The 19,208-nt window shown below is 43.1% G+C and overlaps 1 protein-coding gene across 1 annotated transcript in view; it reads left to right on the plus strand.

The window, feature by feature from the left end:
• Positions 1-19,208, plus strand: part of LOC119886649 (sodium- and chloride-dependent GABA transporter 2-like) — a 38,913-nt gene that overhangs the window by 14,213 nt on the left and 5,492 nt on the right. The window contains exons 4-8 of the mRNA XM_038697530.1: positions 9,048-9,188; positions 10,825-10,912; positions 10,998-11,130; positions 18,220-18,354; positions 18,830-18,933. Of these exons, the coding sequence (XP_038553458.1) occupies positions 9,048-9,188; positions 10,825-10,912; positions 10,998-11,130; positions 18,220-18,354; positions 18,830-18,933 (601 nt within the window). The remainder of the gene's footprint in view (positions 1-9,047; positions 9,189-10,824; positions 10,913-10,997; positions 11,131-18,219; positions 18,355-18,829; positions 18,934-19,208) is intronic.

Consider the following 19,208-nt stretch of genomic DNA (forward strand, 5'->3'; position numbering starts at 1 on the left):
TTCCCAGGCATAATGTATCATGCCCCACACCCGCTTAACAGTTGTTTCCGTCCTTATTGTCCCACAGAACCTGCACCAACTTTCTTTCTTAGCCCCTTTTATAACTTCCTTGCCTCTGCTCGCAATTTCTTGTACTGGTTGACATGACTCTCAATTGGACTGTTCCTAAGCTGCCTATATGCTCTTTTTACGGGCCCTCACTGCATCATTACAAGCCTGATCCCACCAAGGTACTATTTTCTTCCTTTCCCTATATCCCTTTACAGGAACTGACTTTTCAACTGCTCTTCTCACAATACTACAGAAAGACTCACTCCACTCGTCAACACTGGCCTCATTTAAAACTTCTCCTAAACCTGCTGACATCTGTTGCCTAAATTTATCCCAATTTGCTTTCTGAAAATTAAATTGTCTTCCAATGTTCTCCTTCTCTACCTGCAAGACTTTTCCAAACCTACTTAGTAAAGGGAAATGATTACTCCCCATAGTGTATCGATCTATAAGATCCCAATTCCCACATCTAGCTAAATCTGCTGATGCAAAAGTTAAATCTATACAAGACAGTTTTCCATTTCCAACCTGAAATCTTGTTGACCTTCCATCATTCAGCATCACAAGTGAGTATTTGTCCAGGAAGTCTTCTATTAATGCCCCATTTTAATCCCTGTTTTTACTGCCCTATAAAGGATTATGTGCATTAAAATCTCCTACCCACACCACCGGATACCGTACCTGTTTCATTATCGCTTCTAATTTGTCCATTTCCAACTGAATAGAAGGGTTGTAAAAATTAATCATCGAAAATCTCCTTGTTTTACTCCATACCTCTACCACGACACACTCAAGATCAGTTTCTACATTTACTCTCCTGGATTTATTTTCTTATAAACCCTGCACAGCCACCTCCTGAAGTATTTTGAGCTTTTCTTAAACAAACATACCCTGGTATCACAAAACTCAGAGTTGGCTTTAGCCATGTCTCTTGTATACATATAAACTCTGTTTTTTCTTTAAAAGCATCCACAAATCTCTTTAACTCTTGCCCATTTGCTATCAAACTCCTGGCATTTCACTGGAGGATAAAAACCATTAATAGATTAACTATCAATCTCATCATCATCTTCCATTTGTTCTCCATTATTATTTTCCCTTCTATCTCTTGAGAACACATATCTATAGAGAGTAGCTGGCTCAATCTCTACAACCCCAAGACTCCTCTCAGCAGCCTTTGCCACACTTCTTACCACATCTGAGTTATTCTTATTCTGCTTCATGTCACACAACACTTCCATAATGAAAACCAGGAATTTCATCTTGCTCACCACCACTGAATCTTCTGTTACAAAGGCTACCAGCGGGGGGCTTTCCCCTTCTCTCCTTATGTCACCCACCTTACCACATGTTGCAACCTCTTTAACAGCCTCAGCATAAAACACCCCTTTGTTTATATCCCTAAACTGCTGCACCACATAGCCTGTTTATATTGCTCACATTCGCGATTTACAGCAATGTGCCCTCCACCGCATGAACCACACTTTACCACCTTTTCCTTACACACAGAGATTTTGTGTTTACCTCCATATTTCCCACATCTTCTTATTCCTCTATGAGCAGCTGCGATATGTCCATACCTCTACCATTTAAAGCATCTCAAAGGTGGCCTTCTGTGAGGATGCACTTTTAATGACAATGACACTCATTCTGGGAGGACTCTTTCCTGGAAGTTTAACACCACAATCGATGAATCCCGCTTAGCTCCATCGCGAAAGACTTTAATTCGTGTGGCCTCATCAATCCTCGCCCCCTCTATGCCCCTTACCAACTCTGCCATGGAGATCTACAGAGAAACCCCATAAATCACCCTTTTCAAACCAGCCTTGCTCCCTGGAACAAATCCTTCCATTCGCCTCTTTCATATCGCTTCCAGTGAGAGAGTCCTGTTCAACTGAGCCGCAGACTTGCAAAATACAAGCAGCTTCCCATCAGCCAAAATTCTTGCACTCAGGATGTCGCCCAACTCTTCCTTCAATTCCCCAGCTAGCCTAATTGGATTGAGAGATCTAAACCCTGACTGCCCTTCCTTCAGCTTAAATATCACTTTGTACTCGTCAGACTGGCTACTGCTTCTTCTCTTTACCTTTACCTGCTGATCTCTCCCTCCATCTGCCTCTTGCAAATCACTGGTTTTATTTTTCCTGTTCTTTCCCTTACTTGTTTCCCACCCGCCCCCACCCTCATCCATGTACTGCACTGCAGGAGCAATGTATAATTTATTATACTGACTGATGTTTCGCAGTTACTTTGGTAACACCGCGTGTCAAACAATTCAATCCCGTAAGTTATCAGGCTCTTCTCAGCACGCGAACTCTGCCGTGTCTCTCGTGACGCAACTTCCTCTGACCGCCCTCACGCTCTTTTGATTTTGCTCCACTCGGTAAATTGTCTCGGGGCCTGTCAACTCCTTAAACACAAACATCGCTAGCTAGCTAGCTAGCTACTTAGCGACCAGAAGCACTACTAGCATTTCCGATCACCCCAGGGCGTCATATACACACGAACCTGTCAGGGTTTGGTATGGGTGAAGCAGGTAGTAGGTTGGAGGACCCAAATGCAGGACACGAAAGCCAGCAGGAACAGTACAGAGGGGTTTTAATAAGCAAACAAAAGACGAGCACACTTACAACAGAGAGGCTGATTGACTGAGTCCAAAAACAAAGGCTGTCCAACAGAAATCCAAAAGGGTGAAAACCAGAATCCAAAAATGAGCAGGGTAACAGGGAGACACGGCGAGTAAGGCTGAAGACACGAGAACAAACTGCAACACAGGGTGACAACATACAATGACCCGACAAAGACAAGACAGAAACACAAGGTATATACACACACAGGGACTAACGAGCAGGGCGGGAGCAACACAGGTGAAAGACATGAGGCCAACGAGGCAAAGGTAGGGAGAGAGAGAGAGAGTAGGGGAAAAAAGAGACAGACATGCAGAGTGTGACAGTACCCCTCCCTCAAAAGGACGGCCCCTGACGTCCTAAAACGAAATATCACAAACAAAAAAAACACAAACAGGTCAAGCCGGCCCAGGGTGGGCGGAGGGAGGCCAGGTGGAGGGCCAGAAAAACAAAACCAAAAGTCCCAAAGGACCAACTACCGGCAGGGCAAGGCAGTTCAGGAGGCCAACCAAGGCGGCCAGAGGTGAACAAAAGTTCAGGGGGCAGACCCGGAGGTCGACACAGCAGACCAGGAGGGCAAGAGCCAAACCAGGGTGGGCGGAGGGAGGACAGGAGGAGGGCCAGAAAAAACAAAAAACCCACAGTCCAAGGAGCAGACAGAAGGGGACCAGAGTACAGGGGGGAGGTCAAACAGGCAGGGCAAGGCAGTTCAGGAGGCTGACCGAGGCATCCAGTGGGGGACAAAAGTTCAGGGGGTCGTCCTGGAGGATGACCCATGAGGCCGGGCAAATCAGGGGGAGAACAGAGTTCGGGAGGCCGTCCCGGAGGACGACCCAACAGGCTGGGCAGAAGAGGGGGGCCACATAGTTCAGGTGGCCGTCCCGGAGTACTGTTCAGGGGGACGGCAGGAAGGCCAACAAAGAGGCTGAAAACCCACTGGAGGCCGACGGAAAGACCTCTCCGGAGGTCGGCACCCAAAGCTCTGGTGCTCTGGAGCTGCAGCAGGGCTGAGGTCCATGGACTGAGGAGCTAGGCTGAGGACCGTGGACCGGACACGAGGAGCTGGAGTCGGTCTGACCACCGACTGGACAGCTGGGCTGAGGTCCACCGACTGGACAGCTGGGCTGAGGACCATAGACCGGACACGAGGAGCTGGAGTCGGTCTGAACACCGACTGAGCAGCTGGGCTGGGGACCATGGACCGGACACGAGGTGCTGGAGTCGGTCGGACCACCGACGGAGCATGAGGAACAGGAGTCGACTGGGCCACCGACGAAGCTGGTGTTGGTCGGACCACCGACGAGGGACCAGGAGTCGGCCGGACCACCGACGAGGGACCAGGAGTCGGCCGGACCACCGACGAGGGACCAGGAGTCGGCCGGACCACCGACGAGGGACCAGGAGTCGGCCGGACCACCGACGAGGGACCAGGAGTCGGCCGGACCACCGACGAGGGACCAGGAGTCGGCCGGACCACCGACGAGGGACCAGGAGTCGGCCGGACCACCAACGAAGCTGGTGTAGGTCGGACCACCGACAAGGGAACAGGAGTCGGCTGGGCCACCAACAAAGCTGGTGTTGGTTGGACCACCGACAAGGGAACAGGGGTCGGCTGGGCCACCAGCGAAGCAGGTGCCGGTTGGACCACCGACGAGGGAACAGGAGTCGGCTGGGCCACCAGCGAAGCAGGTGCCGGTCGGACGGAGCACGAGCAACGGGAGTCAGCTGGTGATCAGGCTGGTTGCTGACGGGTCGCTGCTGGTAACCTGGTCGCCTCCGTTGACCACCACGGGAACCTGAAAAGATGGCCAGGCGACTCCCTTCAAAGGAGAAATCCGGGGGAAGCCTAGCCTCCAGGCTATAAGGCCATAGGCTAGCTGCGCTAGCTGGCCGGTAATCAGGCGGAGCAGGCAGGGGGTTAGCTGGCTGACAGCTAGCTGGTTGGCTGACTGGTTGGGGACAAACAGTCCTTGGGTTCTCTGGCTCTAAGTCAAGTCCATCAAAAAAGAAACCAGAGAGCTAGATGTCCAAGAGTCCCCCACCAGTCTGGATGCTGGAGCCAACACAGGAGGGAGATGACCAGGCGGGCGGCTAACAGCGCTAGCCGGCAGGGAATCAGGCGGGCGGCTAACAGGCTGGGTGCTAGCAGGCCGGGAGAGGAAGAAGCCTCCCACCCTGCAGCTAGCAGGCCGGGAACAAGTCCTTTTGGGGTTAGCAGGCTGGGGAACAGACAGCCTGGAGCTAGCAGCACTAGCAGAACTGGTTTCAGGCAAGACAGGCAGAGGGCTAGCAGCCAAGCTGGAGACTGGCAGATCCGGAGGAGGGCTAGCAGCGCTAGCCGAGCTGAAGACTTGCGGCTCAGGCTGGCAGCTAGTAGCCCTAGCGGGCCAGGAAACAGGCTGGACAGGCCGAGGGCTAGCAGTGCTAGCATTCACCCGCTGGAGGGTTGTGGAACAGAACCTTGACACGGTCTCTAAATCAAAAGTCTTTCTCCACCGGGAGGAGGCAACGAGCAGGGCCATTTCTGGGTCCGTTCTCCACATTTTTGACAGTAGTTCAAAAAACTGAGATTCCTCCTCTACTAGCTCCTCTTTAGACACCCCTAATGCCTCCCAAGTGCTGGGCAACTTAACTATGTCCGCTGGGTCCATGTTTGGTCGGGTCATTCTGTCAGGGTTTGGTATGGGTGAAGCAGGCAGTAGGTTGGAGGACCCAAATGCAGGACACGAAAGCCAGCAGGAACAGTACAGAGGGGTTTTAATAAGCAAACAAAAGACGAGCACACTTACAACAGAGTGGCTGATTGACTGAGTCCAAAAACAAAGGCTTTCCAACAGAAATCCAAAAGGGTGAAAACCAGAATCCAAAAATGAGCAGGGTAACAGGGAGACACGGCGAGTAAGGCTGAAGACACGAGAACAAACTGCAACACAGGGTGACAACATACAATGACCCAACAAAGACAAGACAGAAACACAAGGTACATACACACAGGGACTAATGAGCAGGGCGGGAGCAACACAGGTGAAAGACATGAGGCTAACGAGGCAAAGGTAGGGAGAGAGAGAGAGAGTAGGGGAAAACAGAGACAGACATGCAGAGTGTGACAGAACCATGGGTATCATACACATTGCGTACAATAGTCACAGTTTTTCCAAAGTCTGTATATGTGACGCCTGAGCATGACAATATAGACATATTGACAAATAGTGCAGTGAGCAGAGTGCAAAGGATGCAAGAGTAAAATTATTATCATTAATTATGGACATTTCGGAGGTGGATGTGCATTGCAGGTACACATACACATGCATGCATACATGTACACATGTACACAGTGCGATGGAGCATAGTGCAAGGATGCTGGAATAAATTAAGTAATGGAATAAACTATTTTTTGCAAGTGTTATGAACTTGAGGTAGGTGGGTGCACAGGAATTGTTCTGATACTGTGAGTCAGAGATCAGCTGTTCATCAGAGTGATGGTTTGTGGGAAGAAACTGTTCCTGAGTCTGTTGGTTTTGGTGTACAGTGCTCTGTAGCACCTACAAGAGGGGAGAAGCTGGAACAGATTGTGTCTGGGGTGCAATGGATCTGCAGTGATGTTTCCTGCCCGTTTCCTGTCCTGGGATGGAGGGCAGGTTGGCACCGATGATTTTTTTCTGCAGTCCTGACTGTCCGTTGTAGTCTGTCCTTGTCCTTTTTGGTGGCAGAGCCAAACCAGACAGTGATGGACGTGCAGAGAACAGACTGGATGATGGCTTTGTAAAAGTGGATCAGCAGCTCCTTAGGCAGGTTGAGCTTCCTGAGCTGGTGCAGGAAGTACATCCACTGCTGGGCCTTCTTGATGATAGAGTCAGTGTTGGGCTCCCACTTTAGGTCCTGGGGTATAGTGGATCCCACAAACCTGAAGGATTCACAGCAGACACAGGGCTGTTGAGTATGGTGATGGGGGTGCAGAGTGAGGGGGGCTCCTCCTGAAGTCCATGGTCATCTCAACAGTTTTGAGCATGTTAAGCTCCAGGTTGTTCTGACCGCACCAGAGAGCCAGCTGATCAACCTCACTTCTGTAGGCCGACTCATCACCGTCCCGAATGCGGCCGATGACAGCTGCGTCGTCAGCAAACTTCAGGAGTTTGACAGATGGGTCTCCTGAGGTGCAGTCGTTGGTGTAGAGGGAGAAGAGCAGTGGGGAGAGCACACACCCCTGGGGCGCACCAGTGCTGATAGTCCGGGTGCTGGATGTGATGTTCCCCAGCCTCACCTGCTGACTCCTGTCAGTCAGGAAGTTTGTGATCCTCTGACAGGTGGAGGCTGGCACAGTGAGCTGGGTGAGTTTGGTGCTGAGGATATCCGGGATGATGACGTTGAATGCCGAGCTGAAGTCCACGAACAGGATCCTTGCATATGTCCCTGGAGGGTCGAGGTGTTGCAGGATGTAATGCAGTCCCAAGTTGACTCCATCATCCACGGACCTGTAAGCCCTGTAGACAAACTGCACGTGGTCCAGCAAGGGGCCTGTAATGTCCTTCAGGTGGGCCAACACCAGTCTTTCAAAGGACTTCATGACTACAGATGTCAGGGCGACAGGCCTGTACTCATTTAGTCCAGAGATGGAGGGTTTTTTGGGGAACGGGATGATTGTGGAGCGTTTGAAGCAGGAGGGAACTTCACATTGCTCCAATGATCTGTTGAAGATCTGTATGAAGATGGGGGTCTGCACAGATTTTCAGGCAGGATGGAGACACACTGGGGCAGGGGCCTTCCTGATCTTCTGCCTCTGGAAAGGCTGGCGCACATCATCTGCACAGATCATGAGTGATGGTGAGGGGTCAGAGAGGGGTAAGTTAAAGACGGAACCAAACCGCAGCGCGCACGCTGCCTGTGTGAGTCCACGGTGATAAAACTCCTGAAGGGAGTTTTGTTAAAATTTTCTAATAAGTCTCCTGTTTCTTTGAAATACAAAAGTTACTTTGTGATTTATGTTTTTTTATACGTGTCTCCTTAGAATATTGTGTTTTTGGTCGGTAATTTTCTTTCATGAGGTGGTTGCTATTGAAACCATGAGACCATTTCAAGGATGGCAGCACTGGGTGTTGTTCATGTTGATTGTACCCTGTATATAATTCTCTTGTTTGGTCGGGTCTGCAAGCAACTGACAAAACATTTGCGGCCCACGTAACGGGGCCCTTACCCAGCCGTAGCCCTGGGTTGGCCGCCCTCAAGCATCCACGCTACCTCCGCTTATGGGTGTGACTGTGGGCTTTTCAAACCCACAGTAGAAGCCATTCAGCTTGTCAGCCAGTCGTTGATTACCAGCAGTGTTGGGGATGGTCTCCTGTGGTTAGTGTGTGTCTGTAGGCTTTTCCACACTGACGCAGGGTCGCTGGCTGCAAAGCAGGTTTCTAGCTTTCCAGCATAGCTGTAGGAAAACTCCCACAGTGAATAAAACGGTTTACAGTTTATGAAAAATATCACTGTGACATCTATACACCAGCCTTCTTTTATGTAGAGACAGAGTTTTCACTCCATTTTACACCATCTGTTCTAAGAAACCCAACAAACTGTGTCAGGTGTGGTGAACCTTTACACCTATAATTAACAGGTTATTCGTGTTTAACAGATGGTTCGCATTGGTTAAACATTGCCTCCTGTGGGCTATCGCATGTGGCTGAATAAGTTACAAAAACTGATGTTTATCTTCCTACACATACATTGAAACACACATACTGTACCTTGGTAAATCTACAACAGTAGAAATAACAATGACAATCTGTTCTTGAGCAGGATCCTTCACTTATCTGCTGGTCTGTATTTTGCAAAAGCATCAAAATCAAATTGTTTCATGTGGATGGCCTTTAATTGAAATAATTAAAATATTTTATACAGTTTAATTTAGTGTATAAAGTCTTCAAGGAACTGCATTCCCTGTGTGCCAAACTACAGTAAATACTGTATTATTGGCTAAGTTAAGCAACATTTATTGCTTTTTTCATACATTTTCTTTACAACTTAATATACTTTTATATTTATAATTTAATATCGATTATTTCATATTGTTTCAAATGTTTTATGAGTATTATTTTATTTGTTTTAGATTGTATTGTATTTATTTGAGCTAATTTGTTGGTTGTTGTGTTTGTTTTTCCTTTAGTTATTACATCTTATGGAGATATTTTTATATAATCAGTATTATTTCATGTTATCCTATTCTTTGTTTAATCACTTTTTAATTTGATGGTTTACAATACATCGCAGTGACATTCTGGATTCAGTTTGTTACTTAATTCTAAAACTATATAACAGCCTTAATTAGATGTTGTGTTATGCATGTTATTTAAATACTTATTTTGTTTTGTTTTTTGTTATCAGGGATGGGTTATGGTAGTCAGGTGGTTGTCTTATACTCCAGTATCTATTACATCATTATATTGGCCTGGGCTTTCCTGTATCTCTTCTTCTCTTTCACCTCTGAACTTCCCTGGGCAAGTTGCAGAAACAGCTGGAACACAGGTAGGTCCCAGTATGTGATCTGACTGAATAAACACACATGGAAACAAACAAATAACTAGATTAATATTAATCTTTACTGCAATAATGATTTATTGCATTTACAATATTTCTTTTGTTATTGTGTTAGGTATCATTTGAGATTTAGGTATTAATCAGATTTAGGACACATTTGAGGGTCTGGTTTGGGATCTGGAGTGCAAAGTCCTGAGGTGCCAGGTTTGCCCTGCCTGGCATGGTGTTTAACTTCATGTTACTTAATGTACTTAAAGATCAGTTTAATAATCAATTTAATCTTAAACTGATATTTTAGATGAACACAGAGAAACTTTCCTCCTTCAGATACCACAAATTAGTATAAAATGTTATTTGAATCCATGTATTATTGTCATTACTTTAATATAGGCTATAAGGAAATGGCCATACACTTTATAAGTAAAAATAAACATTAAATTAAAGCTCCAAACAGCGTTGGACGGGCCCTCGCACTTGTAGTGCACTGAGGTGTGAGTCGGGCGTTTTGCAGATTCTGGAGCTCTACCGGTGCCGCTGTGAATTTGCTACACACTTCGGATGTTGCACGCAGATGTTATACGTCACGTTCAGTTTCCTGTTCGGTGCGCTGTAGAGCCCTTGGCACTACGACTACAAATAAAAATTGGAGTGTAGATGTGTTGGGGGGGGGGGGGGCAGTTATCAAGCATGCAAAGTTTGGTACAGATTTGAGCATGTACAATTAAGATACGATGACTTCTCCTTTCATGGTAAAGCATGGAACTTCGCCACCCTGCCAAGGATATGCCGTTGAAGAAAAAGTCATGCGCTTTACATCATGACATCATCAATGTGAGATAGATAGATGTGGGAGATAGTTTTTAAGTAGATATAGCCAACTTGCAAAAAGTGGTTTTTCACAGCATAAACATAGTCAATTCCTGTGTTCTGGTCGGGACTCTTATTATCTACATCAAATTTGGTGCAGATGTGAGCATGTATACTGAAGTTATTATAACTTCCTGTTTCTTGGCGAATCGTCGATTTTCAAGGCCACGCCATGGGCATGCTCATGAATGAAAACTCACCGTTTGTACAACTTTTAATTGTCACTGGGTTTAGACTGCAAAGCAAAGATTTGAAGTTGATTGGACTAAATCCCCAGGAGGAGTTTGTACAAAGTGCAAAGCGTGTAAATCGCCAAAAATTAATCCAAAATGGCTAACTTCCTGTTGGGTGTCGGGCATCACCCCAAGAGACTTTTTTGTAAGTCTGGACATGATACACATACCACAGAAATGTTGTACACGTAGGTCAAACTTTGTCCAGGTGCTGCTCTGTAGGGGGCGCTCGCTCGCACCCGCATGAATTATGTGCAAAGTTTGGTGAGTTTTCAAGTATGTTTAGCCCCCCTGGCACACTTCATGCTCAGGCCCTAATTAAATACATTAAATAAAATACGATCACAATTTACCCGCAGGAATAAAAAGAGATGTGGATATGCTAGGGGTCCAAGATATTACATTTTTATTCAACATGAGAATTATGCTAAAGGTTGAAGGTTTTTTACAAAGGAGGACTTTGATAATGTGTGTATACATCCTTGATTGTCTTGTTTAAAACATCCTGTGTTCCTCCACAACAGAGACCTGTGTGGAGTTTGATCGGAGGGCTGATCATTTGAATTGGACTGTAGCCACAAATTCAACTTCACCAGTGAGAGAGTTTTGGGAGTGAGTATGGAGTAATTCACGCATGACAATAAGCTCTGAAAATTAGTTGACAGTTATGAATTATAACTTGAAATGTGATTTGCAGGAGAAGAATTTTGAATGTCACAGGAAGTGTCCACGAGTTAGGCAGCATACGATGGGAGTTGGCTCTGTGTCTTCTGTTGTCCTGGATCATCTGTTACTTTTGTGTGTGGAGAGGAGTAAAGTCCACAGGAAAGGTAGGACAAAGTCTTTGGTATTTTGCATGTTGTATGCAAAGACTCTTCAACTGTTAAAGGACACTGTATTAGGAATGAGATAACAGTACTTTTAGCAGACACAATTCTCTTCTACTATGATGCATCTATCACTAGCCGAGGCAAGTTTATTTGTATAACACATTTCAACAACAAGAACATTCAAAGTTCTTTACATAAAATATAAAAGCAAAGCTCATAGGAAAATATAAAAAGTAATTTAAATTTAATGAAAAGGTAAATACAAAATAAATCAGAATCAGAAGGAGCTTTATTGTCAAGTGTTTTACACAGACATTGCACACGTATTGCAACAAAATATATAAATTGACAATATAAAAATATACAACAACAAAGATTAACAATTAACAACAAGTATGTGCAATGTGCCAGGTTTTTCCATGATATGAAATGAAATTGTATTTACATGTGCAGAGACGTATTATTTGAAAGGGGGGCGTGTCAGTGGGGGACCCGGGTCTTGTTAATGAGGCTAGCTGCAGACCGGAAGAAGCTGGTTTTGTGGTTTTGGTCCTGATGGACTGCAGCCTCTTGCCAGAGGGGAGAGTCTGAAACAGTTTGTGTCCAGGGTGGGAGGGGTCAGCTCTTTCCTGCTAGCCTCAGAATTCTGGAGACGTACAGGTCCTGAAGTGATGGAAGATTGCAGCCAATCACCTTCTCTGCAGAGCGATTGATACGCTGCAGTCTGTCCCTGGCAGTGGCAGCAGTGTACCAGATGGTGATGGAGGAGGTGAGGATGGACTCAATGATGGCGGTTTAGAAGTGCACCATCATTGAAAATAAACAAAAAATAACGAGATAAATCAGGACAGTAAAAGTTACAGTGCAGTGTAAGATACATTTGATTTAATCAAAGGCAGTGGCAAAAAGAAAAGTCTTCAGCCTTTAGTTAAAAGAACTAAGAGTTTCAGCAGACCTGCAGTTTTCTGGGAGTTTGTTCCATTCAGTGATTTATAAACCAACAACAGTATTTTAAAATCAATTCTTTGACAGACAGGAAGCCAGTGTGATGACCTCAGAACAGGAATGATGTGATCCATTTATACTTGTAAATGTGTGGGCAAGTTTTTCCAGGTCCTGCTGAGACATAAGTCCTTTAATTCTTGATATTTTCTTCAGGTGATAGTAGGCTGACTTTGTAATTGTCTTAATGTAGCTGTTGAAATTCAGGCGTGAGTCCATGAGTACACGAATATTTGTGGCTTGATCTGTGGTTTTTAACATTGCAGATTGAAGCAGAGCGCTGAATTTTAATTGTTGTTCCTTGGCTCCAAAAACAATTACTTCAGCTTTGTTTAATTCAACAAAATGTTGGCACATCCAAGTATTGATTTTCTCAGTGGACTTACTCATTGCTTGTATGGATCATAGTCCCCTAGTGATGTAGTTATGTAAATCTGATCCAGTGGAAGCATGTACATGTTAAACAGAACAGGCCCCAGAATGGAGCCTTGGGGAACTCCACAGGTCATTTTTGTAAGCTCAGATGTGTAATTACATATAGACACAAAGTACTCCCTGTCCTTAAAGTAGGATTCAAAACAGTTTACAGTTTTTCTTAGTCGCTTTGGTAGATTTCTCAAATCATCCCTAACATTTGCAAAACAGTGTCTAAAGTCTGATACACATGTATAGAAAATATGATTGACAGAGACTCTCTCTCTCTCTCTCTCTCTCTCTATTCAATTTCAATTCAAATTAGCTTTATTGGCATGAATGTGTAACAACAATGTTGCCAAAGCATCATACAAACTACATAAGAACAATCAACCCCATACATTTCATTAAACAAGTAATTAAAGTGTATGTGTGTTAAAAAAAAATATATATATATATATAAAAATAAAATAAATAAATAAAACAGTGTGTGTGTGTGTGTGTGTGTGTTAAAAAAATTAAAATATTAAAAATTAAAATAAAATAAAATAAATAAATAAAACAGGTTGTCCCCACTTCATGGCATGAGGAGACATATTTTGCAGCAGTTATTTGACATTTGGGCATTTCTCCCAGTATATAGGGGAGTTTCTGTGTGTCTGATAGAAATTTGAATTCAGGGTATATTTGGGAAATGTTTGTGTTTTGGTCTTAGTTTTTTATATTTAGGGCATGAGGTTAGAAAGTGCAGCTCTGTTTCTACCTGTCCTGTGTCACACTGGGAGCAGAGTCTCTCCTCTTGTGGTAGCCAGCTCTGTCTGTGGCGACCCTTTTCTATGGTCAGGCTGTGTTCACTCAGTCTGCATGTTGTCAACATTTTTCTTAGTTCAGGACATTTTATTGTGCTCAGGTAATTTGCCAGTGTGAATTCTCTCTCTCTCTCTCTCTCTCTCTCTCTCTCTCTCTCTCTCTCTCTCTCTCTCTCTCTCTCTCTCTCTGACAATTCTTAAAAGATCTGAGGCCATGCAAAAAGCTTTTGACAGATTTCTGATGTTTTGTGGCCTCCAGGTTTTTATGTGTGTTAGGATCAAATTGTGTCATGCTAGTTGAATTGATTTAATTGAAGTGGACAACACATATCCTGTACCTCATATGGAGGCACTGATTGCTCGTCTAATTTCTTGAAAATTGTAGTTGAAGAAGGAGGCAAATTTCAAAGACCACTTTCAACTTAGTGGGTGCAATGGAATAAATATCATTTTTAAATTTTAATTATCTACAAGCTCAATGACTGAGACCCATTAGAGGGTGGTTGAGGAAGAGAATGCCTGAAAAAATATTTCACTGGTGTTTTCAGTAAAATTCCATTTTGTGATTACCTTTGTTTTAACATTTGTGTGTATTGAGATAGCGCTCTTAAAGAAAACACAGGAATAATCAGAAAGAGCAACATCAGTCACCACAGCCTTTAAAATGTTAAGTCCCTTGGAGATAATTAGATCAAGAGTGTGCCCCTTATTGTGTGTGGGCTCCGTCACATGCAGAATACTACACAGTTCTTTAATCCTTCTGTTCTGGGGGTTGTCAGCATGCATGTTACAGTCAAAAACAATACAGATTAAAGACAGCAGTTTAGCAAAGTCATCAAAAAAGGTTGCACAGTATTTAGTTGGCATGCAGATATTTACAAATATAGCTTGATAAGAGGAATTCAACTGAAGAGCCATATATTCAAAAGAAAATATTTCCATAAGACATCTTCTTGCTTCGCTCATAAAACTAAAATTGGGAGGGTTAGATTCGATAAGAACAGCTGCACTGTTATCTTGGTCTAACCGAGTTTCAGTTAAAAACATAAAATTAAGATTGTGCTGGATGAGAAAATCAGTGATGAAAAATGATTTTCCTTCCAAAGACCTGATGTTTAATAAAGCTATACTTAGAGTGTGAAAAGCATTATCGGCCTGCAACAGGCTGTGTCTGACGAGGAATTGAATTGAAATTTGCTAAATATGTTGAGTGCTTCCTGTTTCTTAGCAGAACCACCATTCTTTTTCTGTTACCTTTAAAGACTGCAATTTAGAAAGCTGCGATTAGTTTGATTAATATTGAGATCACCATTATTTATTTAACACGATTACTCGTTGACTTATTTTTGACATATTTTTATTGAACTTGCTTACACTTTTTAAAAAGTATTATTAAAATTATTATAAATGCATTACCCCAAGATCCTAAATAGCCCATAAAAATGGAAAAATAGAATAGAAATAGTGATCAAACATTATAACTTTAAACAGCATCTAGAAAATGACAGCAACGTAGTGCTCTTTATGTGTGTGTGTGTGTGTGTGTGTGTGTGTGTGTGTGTGTGTGTGTGTGTGTATACACTGAGTGGATCAGAGTAGGTGACAGGTAAACTATTTAAATTAACGACTTCTTGTTACATTACATAATGCTGAAATTCAACCGTGGTGTCCTGTCTAGAGATGCAGTTACTTAAACCAACAGTGATCAGAAAAGTATAAATCGGTATGACTGTAGGAGATGTGGATCAGAAGTACAGACCAGGTAAATAGACCCGGTGAATCCGCACAGGTAGTTGTTAGTGAGGGTGGTGGAGACTCTTCCTCTTGGCTCTGATGTCTCACATGATCTAAACTCTCTTCAGGTGGGGGCTGAGGTGGTTCTCCTTCAAGGTGTTGTTTTGTTTCCTCTTGTCTCTTGTCCTTGGCATGGGGAACAGATGAGTAACATAGGAGTTTGAGCTAAAAAATATTTACTCCTGACTTGTTAAGTCCATCTGCCTTAGAAAGATGTCTGTTGTACAAGACAAAGTTGAAGTTGTCAATAAAGTGGACTGAATGGACAAACATGCAGTTGAGCCATGTGTTCAGTGACAACAATCTGCTGAATCTCTCAACTCTTCTGACTGGTGGTAGAGGGCCTCTGATAACACCTCAGCATTCAGAGAGCTGATTGTGTTCAACAGATCAATATAATGCACATGCTTCTTACATCTTTTACAACAAGGTCACCCACAGTCAGAGTTTGAGGCCCAGACATTAGTTTTCACTGTGGCCTGTTTTTTTGGGTCCATGGTAAAGTAGTGTTGTACCCACATAGTCCGTTCAATTCCACATTCACTACTACTAAATGGTGGATTTCGGTTTCCAGCTCTACAATCTTCTGTAGATGTTTGTGGAAGACATTCGTGGAGAAGGGGGGCATCTTGCTGCTAATTAGCGTTGGCTACAACGTTTCCAGTCACTGCAGTATGTTGTTGGTAGGCTGTACTTATGTAGTATTGAGATCATAAAAGTGTTAAAAATATGAAAATAGCTTACTTTATCTGAATAAATTACAGTCCCACTGCTCCTAATTTCTAGCAGGAAAAAAATAGAATATCAGAAAAAGAAGAAGGCAAGAGCAAGCAGCAAAGCGTCTGCAAACTCAACTCAAATTCTGCTATGGGGACCTCCTACCTTACTCGTGAGCCATGTAAACAATTTGCCATTGCTGCACATTTACACCTGACACCCCAGCGTTCTTACTACAATCCTCCCTTATTTAACAGTCTGTCTATGTAATAAGCCTGAATGGAAACCTCTTGTAGACTTGTCTTTAGGTTAAGTAAAATCCAGCGCTGGATGAATAGACTTTAAGCATAGCCCCTGCAAATTATAGATAACATAATACTTGCTGGATATTAATGTTATCAGCTCCATCAGGTTTCCTTTAATTCATTTCAAATGTAAAATACCATTTGGACTTTGACACTAATTATTTTTTGAAATATGTGCATCCAAATTGCCCAGTCAGCCCAGCTGCTCAACATTTTAATAGTCAATAGTCAATGCCAATTCATTGCTTTCCATCTTGCATTCGTCCAGAGTTGTAACCTTGACTGAGAGATGGATAATCACTGTCTTGTTTTAAAATTATGGGTGCCTATGAGGAGTGCCATCACATCTGTGTATTTTCTTTGCTGGTCCTCACAGAGAGTTCCATTTTGTGCAAACACATATAAACGCATGTTCACATGCAACATGTTTATCTTTTCTGAGATGCGGTTTATAAACACTGTTGCCTGTATTTGTTTATCAAACATAATAAATAGGAGCATTTTACTCCAACACTGGTCTTGCACAAAGTCTGACAAGCAACCAAGGCACAGACAGACTAAGAGATGCACTGCAGCTAGCTCATTAACTGGTGTTATTTTCTGACATCAGACTTTGAGAGGAGAGAACCCAAGTTTACCTGATTGCTGTTCCCTCAATTCACTCTCATTAAGTTTGTATTTCTCTTCTTGTTCCCAGAAGAATAGACCCTCTTCATCCTCTCACCAAAGTCGTAAACACTGACACTTGCTTTGACATGAATGTGAGGTGGGACCTTGCTTAATTTGCAGGGCCCTACGCAATGTGTGTAGTGAGCATATGACCTCCCAGCTCTGTACAGGCATCACATGAGTGAGAAACAGTGTTAAGAGTGAGGCAGCCACGACATGGTTTTATTATCATTCCTCAATATATACAGGTATACATAAGATATATGGTCCCCGGGACCATGGTGCAGAAAAAAACAATGCAAAATTAACACAGTGCAGGACAATAAATTAAATAATTTAAATACAAAGGTAAAGACATATACAAGGAAAGACAATAGAAACGACAAGACAAAACATGATAAGTGTCCATAATTAAAGAGTCCAAAAAGTGTTAACAGCAGCAACAATTGTAATTAAAGGACTTTTTTACATTTTTTACAGTATTTTTTATAAAGGTCTTCTTCTATTGACTGTACCTGTAATTGTCATTCAATAATAAATATTTCATAGTAACATATGCTACACTGTATAGGACACAAACAGACCTGTATAAAACAGTTCAATCACGAAAAACTTGACTGAGTGAACAACAACAATTTGTTAAAATGTGATACACTGAATGTGAGAATGTGAAAAGTATTTGGCGATTAATCATCGCATTATTTAATGGGGGTGGTAAAGCCATGGAGGTATAGCAAACTCACACAATGGAGTGTCAGGGTGGCTGAGTGCCGAGGCAGAAAAACAGTCCAGACACTAGGTGGTGGGGATAAGGGATAAAGAAATTGCTGAGGATCTGGATGAGATGAGAAGAGGGAGGAGGGCCACAGCGATTTGTACTGAAGTGACAGCTGGCGGCAGAGGAGAGAATGGATTAAAAGTTTGATTGTGACTACATGATTTGCTGTGCTGATCTGGTTGGAAAACAAAAGAGAGAACGCCAGTAGTCAGCTGTTAGATTGCATGTGAATGAATGAAGCATAAAGGTAGTCTTCCGGGTTGAACTTACCCTGAGCTCCATTTCTGTTTTTAAAGGTTGTGAATGGTCATGGAAATGTCATTATGGGTCTTTGAAAAGTCATGGAAACGTTTTGAAATGTTGTCCATTGCTAAACTAAGAAGGTGAACATGGATACCTGCATGTTAGCATTGTCTTGTCTCTAATGAAAGTTCATGCACCTTTAGGCTTTGGGGTAGTAAACTGTGTTTCCTGTACCTTCTCAGACAGAATCCAGTATAAGTTAGGTTTTATTTATTATGTGATATGTGCTAAGTACCTCAAAGCAAGTGAAATAAAGCAAACATTGCCCTCATATACCCTCACCATGGCTCTTCCACAGGTAGTTTACTTTACTGCAACATTTCCATATGTGATGCTGGTGGTGTTGCTTGTTCGTGGACTCACGTTGCCTGGGGCCTTAGATGGGATCAAGTTTTACCTCTACCCAGATCCATCCCGCCTCAGTGATCCACAGGTATGAGCAGATTTCACTTCTTTAACAATGTGTGGCTTTGCTGAACCTACCTCCTTTTCAAAAACAGCTGTTTATTTGAAGTTTCCAAAGATATAAAGCTGAATTATACAGAAATGTGTATAAATGTGTGTTGGGTTTTATCAAAAAGCTTAAATTAAGGGCTGGAATAAACATGTCTAGAAGTTTAGTGTAATACATATTATAAACACGCAGATACTTTGGGAGTGAAATCAGAGTTCAGGAGGTTGAAAGACTGGTTACTGATAGGCCTACATGGTTTTAAATGGTATCACAATTTTCAGAGAAACTGTATTTACAGGCTTTGCTGTTGTCACTTACGTCGACAGCTGTGTAAAAACTATGGTAAATGTTCATGAGGTGGTTCTGTCTAGATTCACTGCAGAGTGCAACACACAGTTAAAGCCTCTCATGCAATTTATTGTAGATAAAAGCACGCCATTTATTTGTCTTTCAGGTGTGGATGGATGCTGGCACACAAATATTTTATTCCTATGCTATTTGCATTGGGTGTCTAACTGCACTTGGCAGTTATAATAAGTACAACAATAACTGTTACAAGTAAGTTTGATATAATATCTATTTTGTGTTTCAGGTACCAAACACACACAAAAAGAAAGAACACATTCCAACAATTTAAATGCTCTGTATAGCAGCTTTCTAGTGTTTGCGATCACTCAAAGCACTTTTACAATAAATACCATTCACACACTAAGCCTAAGTGCTCAAACACAAACTACACTGGTGAAACAGCAACCAGGGGTTCCTCCAGCCAGGGGGAGCTGGGATTGAACCACCAATCTTTTGATTAACAGGCAACTCACTCTATTCCTGAG

Source organism: Micropterus salmoides, unplaced genomic scaffold (genome assembly GCF_014851395.1).
Source record: "Micropterus salmoides isolate LMB-PRFRI ecotype aquatic unplaced genomic scaffold, ASM1485139v1 Ms_hic_scaffold_4, whole genome shotgun sequence".
NCBI classification, from domain to species: domain Eukaryota; kingdom Metazoa; phylum Chordata; class Actinopteri; order Centrarchiformes; family Centrarchidae; genus Micropterus; species Micropterus salmoides.